The following is a 16,650-nucleotide window of genomic DNA, read 5'->3' as shown; positions in this document are numbered from 1 at the left end:
AGAGATTAAGGGGAGGTTAGCAGATGTGCAAGATGCAAACACGGAAGCCACTAAAAAGAAACAGCAACAGAATTCAGCTATCTTCTAGCATCTCTAGTGAGCAAGACCACAGGAAGCCTCAAAAAAGTCTCCATTTCAGAATGGCTCCAGTGCAATTTTGTCTACTGCAATCATTTGGTCATTATTTTAACACCGATGGACACAGGAGGAGCCTTCAATGCTCACCCCACTCCCAAGGAGGGGTAGAAGGTCTGTGTCTCCCACCAGGGCACAGACACTGAGCACAGCCCAAAGGCCCCAGGGAGGCCCGTGTCAGAGCACAGGAGTCTGGCAACCAAAAAGCCAAGAGCAAGGGAGAGCATCCCACCAGGAGCTCCTGGAGGGTGCCACTGCAGGGTTGAAGGTGCATAGGCTGGGGCTGCAGACTGCACACTGGGAAAACCAGAACCATCTTCGGTTTGTCGGCAAACAGTTGTATCTAAGCATCTCCTGCTATACTTATCCAGCAGCCACTGCCCTCAAGCATTTCTGTGAAACAGTAGGGACTACCCACACACCCTCTTTTTAATTTGTGTTTACTTGTCTCTTGAAAAAGCCCAAAGAAATCTTTAACACACACCAGCTAAATACAACCAAACTGAATACTTCAGCATCTGAAGAGGAGTTCAGGCAACTTGTGCCCTACAACTGATCTCCCATTTCTCCCTACACTTTCCTTCTAATCCTCTCCATAATTACACGAGCTGCCTGATCTTCCCAAAGCTATCAATTCCCTCAAATCCATTTTCAAATTGCCATCCTTCAAAGAGCTTGAGCACTGGATCAAGCTGTCTCAGCTTGATGCAACCCACACGGCTATTGATGCCTCGCCTGAAACACACAGGTGCAGCTGGCCAGACCAGGAGCAAGGGTTGCCCAGACCCAGCCGCAGAGAACAGAGGAGAGTAGACGAAGAGAGGGTATTGATCCATTCCTTTTAACATGCTAATTTGACCAGTGGCTGCTTCAGTCATTGCCAGGCTGGACACTTCAAAAGGAAACTGTTTTCAAAGCAGCGATGTCTTTTTCAACTGCAGAAAACACTTAAAACTGAAAACAAATGAATTCAAGCACCAAGTTCACAGAAGCACTGGTCGGTATTCTTCAGCTCCCCAGACAGAGATGTTTGATGTATGGAAAGACAGACTTGTTAATTAATATTATTAAAATGTGGCCTGGCAAAAAGCCTCTGGGATTTAAAATAAGAAAATCCACACCCTTTAAGTGCACGTTTTAATATAAAGATAGCCTGTATTAGTACCAACAAAATCCAGTCAAAACCTCTTGAAGTGTTCCACTGATTTCCCCCACCACCACTTCTCAGAAGAAAAGTAAAATGTAGTTAAAATTAAGTTTCTGCAATTCAATTTCTGTAACTCAGCATCAACGCTGGAGAACATTTTGGCCTTTCTTAGCATTGATAATGGGGAAAATAAAGCCGATTGTTCAATCCCTTCAGACAGCTGAGAATGCACAGCGAAGGCCAGACAAAACCCTCAGTGTGACAGAGGCATTACTAAAATATTTCGGAAAGCAGCAGCGTTATTGACTAACGCCTTTGCTACCAACACAGTCTTCAATCACTGGCTAAATACAATGTTAGGAATAGATACAAAGACAGGATTTAATTAAGGGTCTGTGAAAGTACTGAAATATGTTACATACACAAGATTTGCAGACAGAACAGAAATCGAGTGTTTTGCATCCATGTTTGTGGCTCACATTATGCTTCTAGTAAAACCAGAGATAAGCTGTGAAAACCAGGAGTGCTCTCCAAGCTAAGGGAGATAATGAGTTGTAGCTCTGACCCACAGCATATTATGCTGCTTTCAAAGATTAAAGAGCTGAAAACTTGAATTTCCCTTCAAGTATGTCTCTAATTCCAAGGCTAAAAAGTCAGCTTTGGTCAGCAAGCAAGAAGAGCTGAACCCAGATGAATAAAGAGCCTCTGCCACCAAGCTCAGCCTGCTCCTCTGGAGCCTGGCCCAGGGCAGCCGCCATCCACCAAGCCAAGCCCCGGCTGCCCCTGCAGCACCACGCTCACCTGCCCCACAGCAGGAGGGGCTTTGGGAGGCTGCCGACCTCTAACCCCTGGCCGCTGGGGACAAAGAGCCCGTCGGAAGCTGCAGGAGAGCGTAGGCAAACGGGGGAGGCCAACTGTCAACCTGACGCTGGCTCCGGAGCAGGCAGCATCATCAGAGCAAACTTACTCACAGAAACAAGGCATGAAGAGATAACACCAGAAAATATGAACAAAATGGAGCTTGTTTCCTTGCCACTAAATTGTTAGCTTTATGGGACTTCATGCTGAACAGTATAAAAAAAAAATCCAATTTGCTTTGAAGCGCATTAGTCTAACATCCTAATTATTGTTTACATTGCCATTTGCCTTCTATTAAGAATTGAATAATTACCCAGCACTCCATAGTTTAAAAATACAAGCAAACAGGATTATCTGGGTAATTAAGACACTGTACTGCAGCTTTGTACTGTGGCTGTACAAAGTATTCACATATACAAGGAGCAGCAATAGTTATCGATTGCCTTAGTTCAGACGATGTTTTAAGGAGTTCCAGCGTGCAAGATGGGTAACTCATTAGAGAAAGGTGACTGATGCCTTTTGATGAGCATGGAGGGGGTAGAAGCTATCCTGCAGCTAGGACACCAGACTGAGTCTTCCCTCTGGTCTCATCTCAGCCACAGATGTCCTCTGTGCCTCTAGGAAAGTCTTTCTCCCTCTGCCCTCCAGCCACCACAGCACAAGAGCATTCCTCTTCCTCCTCCTGCCCAGGAGCCCCCGCTCTGCCCAGGCTGCTGGAATCCCAGCCTCTCTGCAGCCTGTGCCCTGTTGCCCAGGCCCCCCGTAAATCCAAGACCTGTTCCTGAGCATACACACCTCTTGCAGTAGGTTTGTAGAGTTGAAAATTTTACAGATTCTTTTAGTGAGACTTAAACCCAGCCATCTAAAAAAATAGACTAGCAAACTGAGTTTTCTCTAGGCATCCATGACTAAATGAGCCAAAGCAAATACCAACTGTACAGTATAGCCTTTTTTTTTGCCCCCTTCAAACCTTAATAGCCCATCCATATTGTACTTTAAACAGCATGACCTCCCCTTCTGGGTGACTATTAGGACAAAAGCAAAGTTTTGCACGTTCCTTTGTTGTTTTAAAGAGCCTTTCCTCCGTTTAATTACGCCACCAGGTTTCACACTGCGCAGTTTACTACCCCTGTGAAATTACCTTCAAGTTAAACACTAATTGGACATCCAACAAAAACGAAAACCCCCCACAACCTTGTTTTTCCTTCTGGTTTCTTATAGGATGTAGCCCCAACACAATCAGGGTCCCAATTTCATACCACTGATTTATAAAGACACAAAATGAAAACAGTACTTTAAAGAAATACAGTACATTCATGTAGCATGTGTTCTAACTTATATCAATAAACCTTTCAACAAATCCATTCTGAACAAGCCTGTGTTTTGGGAGCATTTAATGAGCCTCAGCTTTATTTCAAGCCAAAGGCAATTTTAAGTAAAGTTGAAATAAAGAAAAGTTAAAAAGAAAAGAAAGCCACTAAAACCAAAAATAAAATAAAATATGGGTTCTTGTGTAATCATGAGGCTTAAGAAAGCAGAACTTTTCTCACAGATTATTTTCTTTCAATAAATAAAGACAGCAGTTCATTTGTGCATGTTTACCCAAGCACTACCAGCCCCTTTTTCCCAAACTACAGCCGTAGGCCAAGCCCATTTCTGCCACCAGGCCAGCAAAGGGCACTACGCCAGGGCTGAGCAGGACAGCTCAACGCATGGAAAATGTCATAACATGCAGTGCTTTCTCATGCACAAGTGTGTGTGCACACTTATAGGACAGGGGGATCCCACCTTCCAAAGATGGTCATTCCCCCAGCTGAGGTTGTAGCTACAGAGGGGCTTCATGGTCACCGGTGAGTATCTAGAGGAGATGACACCCAAAGGCCTGCAGACCTACCAGGCATGAGAAATGGTGCTCCCCACGCCTCCCGCCAGCGTTTTACAAACAAGGCCAGCGTTTCAGAGCATAGCACTTTCCCACACGCCTGCTTGAAGTGAGCAAGCAGGCTGCAGAGATCAGGGAAAGAGTGACAATCAGTCATAGTCAAGAGGAGACCTCAAGGCACAAGGAGCACACTGTGCAAATATTACACTATCTCTTAAACAAAGAGATCAAAAAAATCAAAACAGAATCTATTTGCATAAAATCCAAATCTTTGAGCTCTGCATAAACAGAAGGAGATTTTGGCTGGCGTTTCCAAAGGAAGCTCTTATCTCCTTTGTGAAATGGGGAAATGGGTGTGCTACTTTGCATAAGGGTGTATACAAAAGATGTAAATGAGGAATTTGCTGCATGCAAAAGGCAAAGCCCCGACAGCTGCCAATCCCCATTCACAGGGAGAGCTTCCTTAGTCTCCAGCAGGAGGAAAGAGAAGGGAACCAACATGTTTGCTTCCCAGGGAGGTGAAGCAGGCTCTGAATATTCATAAAATGGCCATTTAGTCATGGGAGTGTTAATTGTCTCTGATTCACAAAACTGTGTGACCTCACCTGCTCCCTGCAATATATCAAAAGGATGTGGCATAATGGAACGAAACCAGATAAGATATTTATCTCACAAGTTTGGGGGGCTTTTTGATGCAGTCTCAAAAGACTGTACTGCTGATCATTTCTTTAATCACTTCTCACAAGCGCAATAACGACCAAGCTCAGCGGAGCATATTATTAGACAGATAATAACCTTACCCAGCCAAGATCTAAATACTGAAGTCATCACACACAAGATGAGTTGTCTGGAAAGTTTTGGGTTGCCCCCCGCCCCCCCCCCCTTTTTTTTTTTTTCCTTAAAAAAAGCACGCACAAAAACCAAAAGATGATCTATATGCCCCACACAGACCTGCCACGAAATTCACACCACCACAACAGCTCATCTGGCTTTGATTCTGAGGACCATGCTTTTTACTAGTAAGATGCAGAATAAGGACCAGATATTGCTCCCCTGTGTACCGGCAGAAATTCTGTCAGGAATTCAGAAGGAAGCAATCCCAGTCTTTCTCCAAGGGATACATGAAGGGACAATTGCTTGACAACTGTAGCTTGACTTCTGAGGGGGCCAGGGAGGAGGAAAGCAATACAGAGCCTGCAGTGATGTTTAAATGCAGATTTTGAAATGCACCAGGTGGTACAAAAATCAGAGGGAGCAACCCTTGAAAGATCTATTGAGCTACATGAGAACATAACCAAATCACTCCTTCAGCAGAGAAGAGAACCAACTAAATTTGGTTCAGACAGACTGTGTTTCACTATCGCTCTCATGCCCCTCCTGGTAGCTTCCGTCTTCTCAGCCCTTTTTAAAACGAAACATGTTGAGTCTGTGCATTTTTTTCTCCCCTGCCAAAAATAATGAACCTGAAAAAAAAAAAAAAATCTTTCTGAAATCTCAAATCTGTACAGTCTTACTCACTCTTCTGATTACCCTTTTGTGCAGCTAGACTGTTCATCGGTGTTATTCTGACAAAAAAAAAGTTGTCTATGACTAAAATTGGAAAGTACACACAAATTACTTCACTTCCCTGCCCCTACAAAACCCACCATCCAAAAAATCTTACCACAGGAAAAAAAAAAGTGTACCCTTCTGATGTAAACTGAACTGCTGCTCTCAATGATCACAGCCACTCTTCAAAGCCTCTGAGATAAAAAGAATCTTATCATTCAAATTATTACTTCTTAGGGATGCTCTTATCAAAGTTTGAAGGAAAATTCTAAAAACAGCACTGATATGAAACCAGGCCTGAGCCATATTTTAAATGACACTGGATTTTCTGCCAATTGGCCAATTCACAACTCAAAAAAGCAAGTGTAGATGAAGACAAAGCTGTTGGCTCTCATAACCTTTACAATATCACAGTAAAAATCTCAACTGTCTCACATATTTATACTAAATGGCAGGTCTAAAATTGAGATTTGTAATTTCACAGCATCAAAATCGTCACAGATGGCTACAGTCTATTGCTTCTTTAATCTGTCTTTTCTCCCTTCCTGCTTGTTTTCCCCCTCCTTCTCTGAGTTAAAAAGATATGTGTTTTATCATAAGGAAATCATAACTAAATCCAAGCCACATTATATTAATATGTAACAAACCAATTTACATAACAATGATGCATACAAGCAAAGTTTAAAGTTACTTTGTCTCAACTTTGCCCTAAAGAACTAATTACCTTAGCCTTGAGATGTGCCACTTAGTTGGGATAGTCATGTTCCATCCACATTATTCCACATTTATACTCTCCTAAATGGATAGCCATTAAGACAGAAAGTTGGGGGGAGAATAAATAGTAATAAGAAAAAAAAAAAATCAACAGCAAATTGGGCTTTTTTTAGCATCAAGTTCACAACTGAAAATTCATCTGTAAGCAAGGAATCAGTGTTCATCTAATATTTCTACTGATGAGGACCAGTTTTGTGGAACCACTCCTATGACACACCTGTGAGACTTCCCAAATAAGTATGGATTAAATATTTGGCTCCTTTCCCTTTCTGCCCCAGGTTTTTGCATATATACATACATATATACACACACACAAATGTTCAGCAAGACAATTATCATCAATAAAGTCAGCTGGAAAAAAAAAAAACAGCAGTCAGAGGAAGGACAGTTTTTTGTCATCATATTCAAACACCTCCATACCACCAACACAATTTTTTAAAAATCCTGTTCAAGGTCAGAGAGTCATTAACTCCCACTACAGAAACCACTTGAGATGCGAAGTGGCTTCCCATTACACTTCCCACACACACATCAGAAATTAAGCAAAAGTAGCTCAAAGAAAGCGTATTATTTAAAAAACAGAAGGTTGTACGAACTTGAAGCAGCTTTTAGGGCAACTCAAGCTCCAGCTGGTCCGTCCCAGCACTGTGCGGCAGGGGACAGGTCTCAGGAGAGAACAGGGAGCTCCGACAGCTCCCATGGATCTCCTAACAAGTGCGAAGACCCGATCCACTGGCCTAAACTATTTCTGCCCACCGAGCTTTTGTCAAACATTTAAGATCTTAATCAATCCTAACTCTGACCCTAGGATCACAGGGAAAGATGGATGAGGAAACGGACAACCTCTGACCTTTCCTTCTATTTGTCCTGCTCAGTCAACCTATTGAAAAACAATTGAGGTGGAACCTGCTCACCAGCTCCAGTCCCAGCTCTGCACCCTTTTACAGCCTTTCCCAAACTCAGAGTCTCTCTCCCCGCCTCCAATTCTCTATATCAAACGCACAGGAATCCTCCCCACTTCATCCTCCTCCTCCCCTCCAAAAACCTGCCAAAGCAGAACATTTGCTGAACTATGAAGTTAAGTGGGGTAAGAAAAGGGGAAGCCTCATTCAGCAGTGTCAAAGGCCAAACTGCTTTAACGGCCTTGCTGGAAACCAGAGTGCAAGCTCTATAGTTCTGGTAAACTTTATGAATTCATGAAGAGAAGCTTCCCGGTAACCTGTTCTGGCTGGAGAATGACAAATGTGAGAAAAGGAAACCACAAATAAGTGCTGATGAAATGGGTTTAACGCTTTCAAATTACATGCTGGCTCAAATCCTCTCAAAATCACTAGTACAGGCCAACGTCACTCTGGAGAGCCCAAGAGACAGAACATTTCTCTCTCCTTTGTAAATATGGCATCGCCTGATCTTCCTTTTACTTGGGAAGCAGATAATGGGGTTTCCTGAGCCCAACCTTCCCCAGGTACAGCTGAGAGGTAACATTCATCCTCAAGGTCTAGTCCAACACCACAAAAATAAAATAAAAAAACCATCCCACTATCACCACTGCCCACCAGCAAAACCTTAAGAGATTTCCCTTGAACAACATAGGATGTTAGGCAATTAGCTCATCACATCTCAGCCACTGACACTGAAAAACGGTAGATATGTGTCAGAGTGACCCGGTACTGACCCAACAGGCCTTTAGTAGAAGGCAGAATAATCTCCATGCAATAACCAACCCAGGCTGTAAAGGCGTCAAAAAGCTTTGCCCAGAAGTTAGAACTATTAGAAAGTAACAGCATCTCCCCAGCAGCACCGTCAGTACCACAGCCACAGGTTTGCATGTTCAACAATACACAAGTTTTCAAGTTTCTATCTCCCAGAGTTCCAGAAAAAACAGAGTTATTTACCCCAGACAGGATGCCCCACCATCATGCTGCTCATCTTTCAGTCCTCTCTACAGCCCATGGTAATTTTGTTGCCAATATAGCACACTTAAGCTTTTTCTATATAGCAAAAACACTAGAAATGGAGGCCAAAGTTTATACTTGCGCTTCTTTCCTGCCAAAGCTTAATTTCAATGCATAGTAATGAACTTCATATTGATTGTAAATTATCATTTAAAAGAAATCAAGTAGTACATTCGAAGGACATCAGGAGACAAAAGCAGTCAGTTACTTGTTCTGCTATCTTGTTCTCAGTCTCAAGATGAAAAAAATGACCTCGTGAAAAACACACCAAGAAGATGTGAAGCAAAGTCATTTGGCTCCAAAGAACCTTTCCAAAAACATGGGTCCAAATCCACTAAGGAGTTGAGCACCTTCAATTCAGTAGCCAGCAAAATTAAGCCCACTGACCTGTGCAAGAATCCTTTTTAGTTTGATCTTAATTTATGCTTACATGAGCAAAACTTTAGAAGCTGAGTCTAAAGATATTTTATTTATAAACTCCCTTCTCTCCTTCCCTAATCTATTACAACTTCTTTTTCCAGAAAGGGGAGGCGAAGAGAACAGAGGTTTTGAGGTTTCTTTCTTTCCAGGATAATCTGTCTTTTATACAAACTTTAATCCCTAATTCTGCAGCACAGAGGATGGTGTGTGTGGGAGGGTGAGGTGGAGACTTTTAGCATTTCTAAGAGTATCCTAGCACCTCTATTATTAAGCTGACAATGGAGACCCTCTGAGAAATGAAAATATTTAACAAAGGCAGCAGTGTCAAATATCAAAGCATTATTTAGTGCTAAAAATTTGCAACAAGTAAAACACCAAAGACTTCCCCTTCCGAAAGTGGGAAGGTAATCCAGCTAAAACACCCATTCCCCCCATCCGACTGGTTCTTAACCCACTGCATTATCCAAAGGAGACTTTGACAGAATTTCCTGCGCTTAAAGTTCACTTCAGATAAAACTTTAAAGATTTGTCTCTTTAAATGACGGTAGCTCAACTGCACTGTTTTGCAGTCATTCACATTTTGGTGACTATCGCGAGCCAATTCACATTTAGGCGCCTGCTAGAAAATGTGTTTCGCCTTCTGCCTATTGTGGCAGTATTATTTGTTTTGCATTATATAATTCTTAGCCTTGCCACCTGGAGCTATTGGACTTCTTCATTAAACCCCTCTGTCCCACCACATCCCACAGGGGCTGCTAATTACTGGCTTTACTCCATTTACTCTCATCTCCGATTCAATTATGCATTCAACTAAGCCCTAATGAAGAGTACAATATGGCTCATCCTACCTTGGCATTCACCATTACGTTCTTCATAGCCAGCATTGCACAGACAGTTGCCAATGGGCACCAGCCATTCGCCATCTGCCCCACAGTACATTTTTGGCACATCCTTCTCTTCCGAGTTGTTGACGCAGGAGCCACGAACCTCCACCAGAGAGGATGTATCAGCCCCGGTAATGGTGTCTGGAAACTGTGCCAGGTTTCGAACTGTCAACGGGCACTTCTTATAGAAGACACGAACAGACACCAAAGCAATGCAGGCACCAACGTCCTGAAAAGCCAAGTAAAACCCTTTCTTGCTGAGTGGTCCCACATCCCGTATCTCTGTATTCAGCTTCATGATTCTGTCACCAATGTCCACCTGGGTGAAGCTCTCATCAGCAGCAATGGTGTCAATCTTGGCAAACTGGCTCTCTCGAATAAAACGCTCCTTATCGTTGTTTGATTCGTAGTAATAAAGGTTGAAAGTCTCCTTGCAAGTTCCCATGACACCTGGTAGGCTGTTGCAGTCTCTTAGCGTGAACTTGATTTCAATATATACCCTTTGAGCCCCCTCACGGGGAATCCAATCAGTTCGTAACCAATTATTCTGACTCGGCTCCATCACATTGCAGACTTGATATGTGCGGATTGGGGTGTTCTTCTCATCCATAATGCTTACTTCCTCCCACTGCGAACAAAAGGGGAAGAAAAATACATCAGCATTAAAAGGAACAACAGAACTACACAGCAAACATAACCTGCACTTCCACAACTAATACGGAGATTGCATTTTTTCCATTAGAGGAAAACAAACAAACAAAAAAACCCCCAGCAGACCAAGCCATAGCCAGGGCCTCAACTACTTGGACATTAAAAGAAGAACCCATTCAGGAGAAACGAGCTCCAAAACAAGTAACAGCTCAAGGAACGTGCATGTGTTTTAAAGACCCTCTGAACCAATCCAAGAATGTTCTACTGACTATGTTTATTTCCTCTACAGTTCAGACCACAGGACCCTGCCTGGATAAGGGCTACACATGGCACTTCACAGACTCATAGTACAGCACTGGCACTACAGTGTTTCCCCTGTGGCAGACAAGGCAGATAATGCACAGACCCCACCTTGTATGTGGAAATATCAAACAGTGATATTGCATGAGTTAGTTGCACAAAGAGCACAGGGCAGCACATCTACGTTTCTGGCATCACTACCACATATTTTAAACTCTTAAGCCACCCCTTATTATTTCTTTAAGCTGCTGACTACTTTCCTGGGCCAGCAATATCCCAAACACACTCAGCAAATAGTCTTTTTGCAGAAATAACTGTCTATAGAGAACTGGATCCTTGACTTGGGTGGCACTTAGAGATGGAAGGACAGGTAAGGCAACACCATCATCAGTCTACCAGCAACAGTGCCACAACTTTGCTATCTAAAAGTTTCTTATTAGTGGGAAGGTGGGAATGTCACTAAATAACTAAATTCATATTATCAAAAATCCAAAAAGGTTAGCAAAGAAGGTAAATGCTGAAAGATCAGGGTAGCAGCATGCTTCAAAACTCTTACAGCCCTCAAAGTTCAGACAGCTTCAGAAATGCCAAACTAACAGGCAACATAATTATGAAACAACAACATATGCAATCTAAGGAAAGTATAGAAAGAAGAGATCTGGCCCTACTTCAGTTCAGCATGACAAACTTATAAAAGGAAAGCACACATAACCAACAGTTTCAAGAAAAAAATTGTTTTAAGTATTATCATAGAAGAAAGTTTATCACAGTGCTGTCCTGGTAGGGAGAGGGAGGGAAGTAGGGGCATTGGGGAGAGATATCTTTCCAGCAAAAAACCCATAGCACTTCAGGATCAGAAAAACCCTTCTTTAAAAAATAATATATTAGATAACGATATACTGCCTGGGTTTGCAGATGATACAACGAAGCATATAAATTTATCCTTGGAAAACAGTAGTAACTTTAAAAGAGACTCCCCAGAAGTGCTTTTTCGAACTACTGAAGCCATGGCTTTGATAAACAGAAGCCTTCTTAACGTTAAGCGGCTTCTTGTATAATATCCTGCATTCTTCTCACAAGGATTGCTCTTATGCAAGTGATTTTTACTTAAAAAGATTCCAGCTTAGCTGAATCCGTTTATAGAATGACAGTAGTTAGCACCATGAGTCACTAGGAGCAGAAAGAATAATATTTTATTTGCTGCCTAGAGATAACTGCAAATTAAAATGAAGGGGGGGGGGGGAAATCAATACTCAGCATGTCACTCCTTTTCATGGAAAAGGAAAAAATAAATCTTAAAAAGTCATCTATCAATGTAAAGTGTAACATGGTGTTAGTAAGAAGACAGAGTTGTTTAATTTACAGCTGCCACAGAGCTAGTTTACTGTTACAATATTGTCTTTATGATCCATCACTTTCCATTCTGCTTATCTTCAGACTAAGCTACCTATATTGTGTGTGGTACAAGAGAAAGGAAGAAGCAGAGGGAAATAATACTTGTTGATGGGATTTCCTTTAGTAATTTATACAATGGAGGATGCTGCTAGAGGATTCAATAAAGAGACCGCTGAGGTCAACGGACAGACTGAAACTAAATTCAGCAAGTTTCAGATCAGGCTCTCAACATGCCCCTGTCTCCTGACAAATACACAAATATATAGAGCTGGGTTTCTTATTTCATAAACACACATACACAAAACAAACCTAAGTGTACGCTACTGCCAGAGATGAAAGTAACTGCAGCCCCAAATTTCTAGCCACTGTAAATGATTTGTAACTCTAAGTACGTGGTCAAAGCTGTAACTTTTTGCTTTCAAGATGAAATTAACTTCTATAATTCAAGTCTTCCCACGGTTTAATGATGCAGAGTAAAACATTCTGGGCGCAAAACCTGCTTTTCAACTGTGAAATGCAAGAGTAAATCATTAATTACATTTATAATGCAATTCATTAATTCCTCCAGGGGTACTATATATTTGATTACTGCTAGTCACTGCTAAATGACTATGTTTATCTCCAGCCCTTCCTACCCACACAGCCCTCACACCTCAGGAACTAGATCTAGAAAAAATACCATTTTTATAGACAATAAGGTACACACAGTTAAAGAAGAACTAGCACTGAAGGACAGAATCTTCCCAGGAAGATGAACGAGTTCATTTCTGCTGCTTGAAATAAATCTGCAGCATATGAAGTTAAAATAAATGCTTTCCAAGCACTGTGTCTCAGAGACAGACCATGTACTCTTAAATTTTTCACTACAGGCTTAAAAATAGAACACACGTATGTAGGTTCAGTGAAACGAGTCACGTCCACAATAAGAGCACACATTTCCTTCTCAAGCTTCCATAGCGCTTTCAGAGAAAACGCGGGGGAAAAGGAGGAATCCAACCGCCATTAATAATACACTGCTGTCCTCTAATCATCAATTCTACTACCGACTTATTAAAACTTGTATTTTAGGTCCTATTTTAATATACAGCATAGATACCCCTTGGAAAGCCATATGAAAGACCCCATCTCATTAACTGACCTTCCCAGGGTACAGCACTAACAAGGAAGCCTGACTCTCACTGAGATAGAGCCGTACCTTTCCACACTGTCAAAAGATGAGGGCAATTGCCTGCAATCAGCACTAAATGTGCACTGTGGGTGCTGCCAGAGGCCCGCCAATCACTTCCCCACTCTTTGGAAAAACGAGCGTCAGGGAGAGCACAGTGGGCTCAGGCCGAGCACAAGCCAGGACTGTTGTTCTGGGTGAACTTGACTACAACCGGGGAGCAAAACAATCCCCCATTCTCCCATGTTATGGTTATTCAGAGCTTATGCATAATGCATCACCAACCAACGCAACCTCGGATTCCTTCCACTCACTGCTGTTTCCTTAGCTCTGCTTCTTCTAATTACGAGCGGGAACACACACAAAAAAGTAAATTTGTAGGTTTCCTGAAGAATCCAGTGCTTTGTTGTGCACAGGTCCTGATCTTTCAGCACTTCTATTTTTCAATCAGTTTGACTTAGTTACTTCTGCTTAAGCACACTAAGCAGCTTTACTCATTTAATATTAAAAGGATTTGAGAGTGGGTTTTTTATATATTAATGTTTAGTGTGCATTGCTGGCATTTTTCTTAAATTGTTCACTTTAAGAAAGAAAAAGCCCTTCTAACTGCTTATTTAAAAAGTCCTAAGAGATCCCATGATGCACAGTCTCCACCAGATCCCACCAACTCCAAAGTCCAGCATTCCCAGGAGTTTCCCACAGAAGCCTTGGGCACCCTGCAGGACGGGGCACAGATGAGAGAGCAGCAAGGTGCCCATCCACTAATCTGAAGCTAAATTAGTGGAGATATCTTGCCTGCAGCTCACTAAGCAGAGGGGCTCTAAGCCCCAGCAATGGATGTGTGAATCTTTTCATGTCATCACATCACCACAGAGCAGTGAATTCAAGCAATCTGCTCTTGCAATTGTCTCTTTGTAAGCACATAAAAAGAAGCTCCAGGGAATCACCATCAAGCACTGGGTGCTTCAGTTTATCTGTTCAGACACCAAAACATATGATGTTTACACCCTGAAATAGGACAACTGTCCCGTCACGCCAAAAGGTCTATCTTGTATATTGATCCCTACTCCTTCATCCAGAAATAGAACAGCAATTGCCCTGAACATCTCCCAGCCGAGACAGCCCATAGATATAATAATTACAGTCAAGAATGCCAGTTCAGTCGCCAGATCACATTTCTTGTTGGTATTTCAGTTTTAAAGAGGCATCTAAGCCCATGCCTCAACCAATCTCCTAATTCTGAAACCTCTTTTCTGCCCTTTTGGTTTCCACTTCTTCCATGACAGAACTATCCAAAGGGAGTATAGAGTTTCTCCAACAAAGAGTAATTCACTTGGTAAGCCAGGGAAGAAATCTGACCTCCTCACCACAATCAACAATAATCGAGCCATTAGGACTCTCTGAAAGTTACTAATCACCCCCTTTACCCTTTTGATCAGATAGCGGTTTAAAACTTACCCCTCCTTCCAGGGGACTTGCTATCCACCCCAGCTCTCCCTGAACTGATCTGGAATCCAGCAAGGTAACTGCAGAAAAGTACAAATAAAATAGATTAAATTCCAGCTGCCAAAAGGCAGTATTAAAATAAATCGTTTACCTGAGCGTTTCCATATGCGTGGCGCACGACCGCATCCACCTTCAACTCGAAGCGAAATGTTATTTCCGACTGGGTCAATACTTTAAATAATTTGAAACTCTCTCTGGTTTAGCGCTGGGGAATCGCACGCTCACTGCTCCGCGCGTTAAAGCCGCTCACGGGGCGCGGGGCCGCCGTGAAACCCCCCCGGCGCGCCGGGCAGAGCGGGGGCACCCGGCGTGTTCTGCCGCCCGGTACGGGCGCCGCTGCACGTTAGCCATGAGCGGAGAAGTGTTACTTATTGGGACCCCGGGAGCGCGGCCGGCCACCGGGACACCTAGCAGGGTCTCCCCGCCGGGGCCGCCCCCACCCCCCCGCCCGCCCACGGGCTTCCCCCGCGGAGCCGCCGCCGCACCGTCCCGCAGGACGGGCTGCAGCTCGGCCCCGGGGAACGGCGCGGAGCCGCCGAGAGCTCCCGGGAAAACCGGTTTAATGAGCCGCCCGCCCGGCTCGGGGCCGCCCCGGCGCGGCGGCGCCGCTGGCGGGAGCGCTGCACCCCTGCCGCCCGCCCCGGCCCGGCTGAGGGCACCGGCTCCGCGGGGGGACGCGCGGGGACCGCTCCGCCCCGCGACACCTGTGCCGCCGTCGGACCCCCGGAGCGCCGCTCGGGCAGGTCAGCGGCGGCCGGGCGCCCAGCCACCGGCCGGGGCAGCGCGGGCCCGGCGGCGAGGGGACAGGCGAGGCGGCGAGGGGACCGTCGCCCGCCCGTCCCGGGGGCACCGAACTTTCCCCGCGGCGCCCCGCCGAGGGGACGCGGAGCCCGGCCGCGGGACGCGCGCGGCGCCTCACCTTCGTTGGCGGGATAGACCCGGGAGCCGGTGACGGCCCCGCAGACGCCGACGAGGAGCGGGAGGAGGGCGCAGAACGGGACCCCGGCCATGCCGCCGCCGCTCCGGCCGCTCTATCCCAGTGGAATAACTGCCTACATGGGGCGCGCGGCGGGCGATAGACATTGCCAAGGGGGCGGGGCGACGCCTGCCCGTCAGACCGCGCCACCAATCGCCGCCCGCCCCGCGCCGCCCGCCCCGCCCCCGCCGCTCGGCGACGCGGAGCAGGGAGCGGGGCTGAGGGGCGCGCTGCCCCGGGCGGGCACAGCGGAGCGGGCGGCCGCGGCCCTGCCGCGGGGAGGGCGCTCGGCGGCGGTCTTTAACATTAACAGTGTCCGAGCACGTAAAATGACAGAAAAAGGAAAAAAAAAAAGGCAGGAGGAAACAAAAAAAAGTTAGAAGCAGCCCTCACGCTCGCCCCCGGCGCCGCGGAGCGGCGGGGGAAACCACAGGCGCGCCGCGCAGACGGATCTTCCCCACGCAGAGCCCGGGGCGGCCGCGGGCCCCGGGAGCCTCCCGCCGCCCGGCCCGGCCCGGCCCGGCGCCACCGTTGAGCAACAGCGCCACCTGGCGGGGGCGGCGCGGCCGGCGCGCCCCGCGGTGCCCGGTGCCCCGGGGGCGGGGGCTGGGAGGGCGCCGGGCTCGGCGGGCGCCGCCGGGGAGCGCTTTTCCCGCCAACGGCGGGGAGGAGCGGGCAGCTCAGGGGGACCCGCAGCAACGCCCGGCGGAGCCTCCCCGGTCACAGCGGCAGAGGAGGCGCCCCCCCGCCCGTTTACCGCAAATCGTTAATGCTTTTATGCACCAGGGCAGCAGCCGGGGGCGGGGGGGCTCAGGGAAAAGCAGGGGTTCGGAGCGACTCCCTCGGAGCGCCGAGACCCGTAAGGACGCCCGCGCGTCCACCCCCCGCACCCCTCCGGGTGGAGCACGTAGGGATAAAGATCCCCACGAACCGGAGCAGCTCGGGCCGCGGAGCACCTGCGCTGGCGGGGGTCTCCAAGGCACTGCAGGGAATGCTTCTAACAAGAGGTCTGGAGCCACATCCCCGCTTTGCTCGGGGCGCTTCGACCGGGAGA

General features: G+C 46.0%; 1 protein-coding gene across 2 annotated transcripts in view; it reads right to left on the bottom strand.

The window, feature by feature from the left end:
* EPHA4 (EPH receptor A4) overlaps window positions 1-16,170 on the bottom strand; it is a 108,883-nt gene extending 92,713 nt beyond the window's left edge. The window contains exons 1-3 of one of the 2 annotated variants that reach the window (XM_074877718.1): window positions 15,540-16,170; window positions 14,573-14,640; window positions 9,568-10,231 (exon numbers count right to left, since the gene is read on the bottom strand). In XM_074877718.1, coding sequence (XP_074733819.1) covers window positions 9,568-10,231; window positions 14,573-14,640; window positions 15,540-15,630 — 823 coding nt within the window. In that variant the 5' untranslated portion in view covers window positions 15,631-16,170. The remainder of the gene's footprint in view (window positions 1-9,567; window positions 10,232-14,572; window positions 14,641-15,539) is intronic. The other variant, XM_074877717.1, reaches the window with a different exon arrangement.
* Window positions 16,171-16,650: the final 480 nt, after the last annotated feature.

This window comes from Strix uralensis, chromosome 9 (assembly GCF_047716275.1).
Source record: "Strix uralensis isolate ZFMK-TIS-50842 chromosome 9, bStrUra1, whole genome shotgun sequence".
NCBI lineage: Eukaryota > Metazoa > Chordata > Aves > Strigiformes > Strigidae > Strix > Strix uralensis.
Note: the sequence above shows the minus strand (reverse complement) of the source record. Positions and strands in the feature narration are given on the sequence as shown.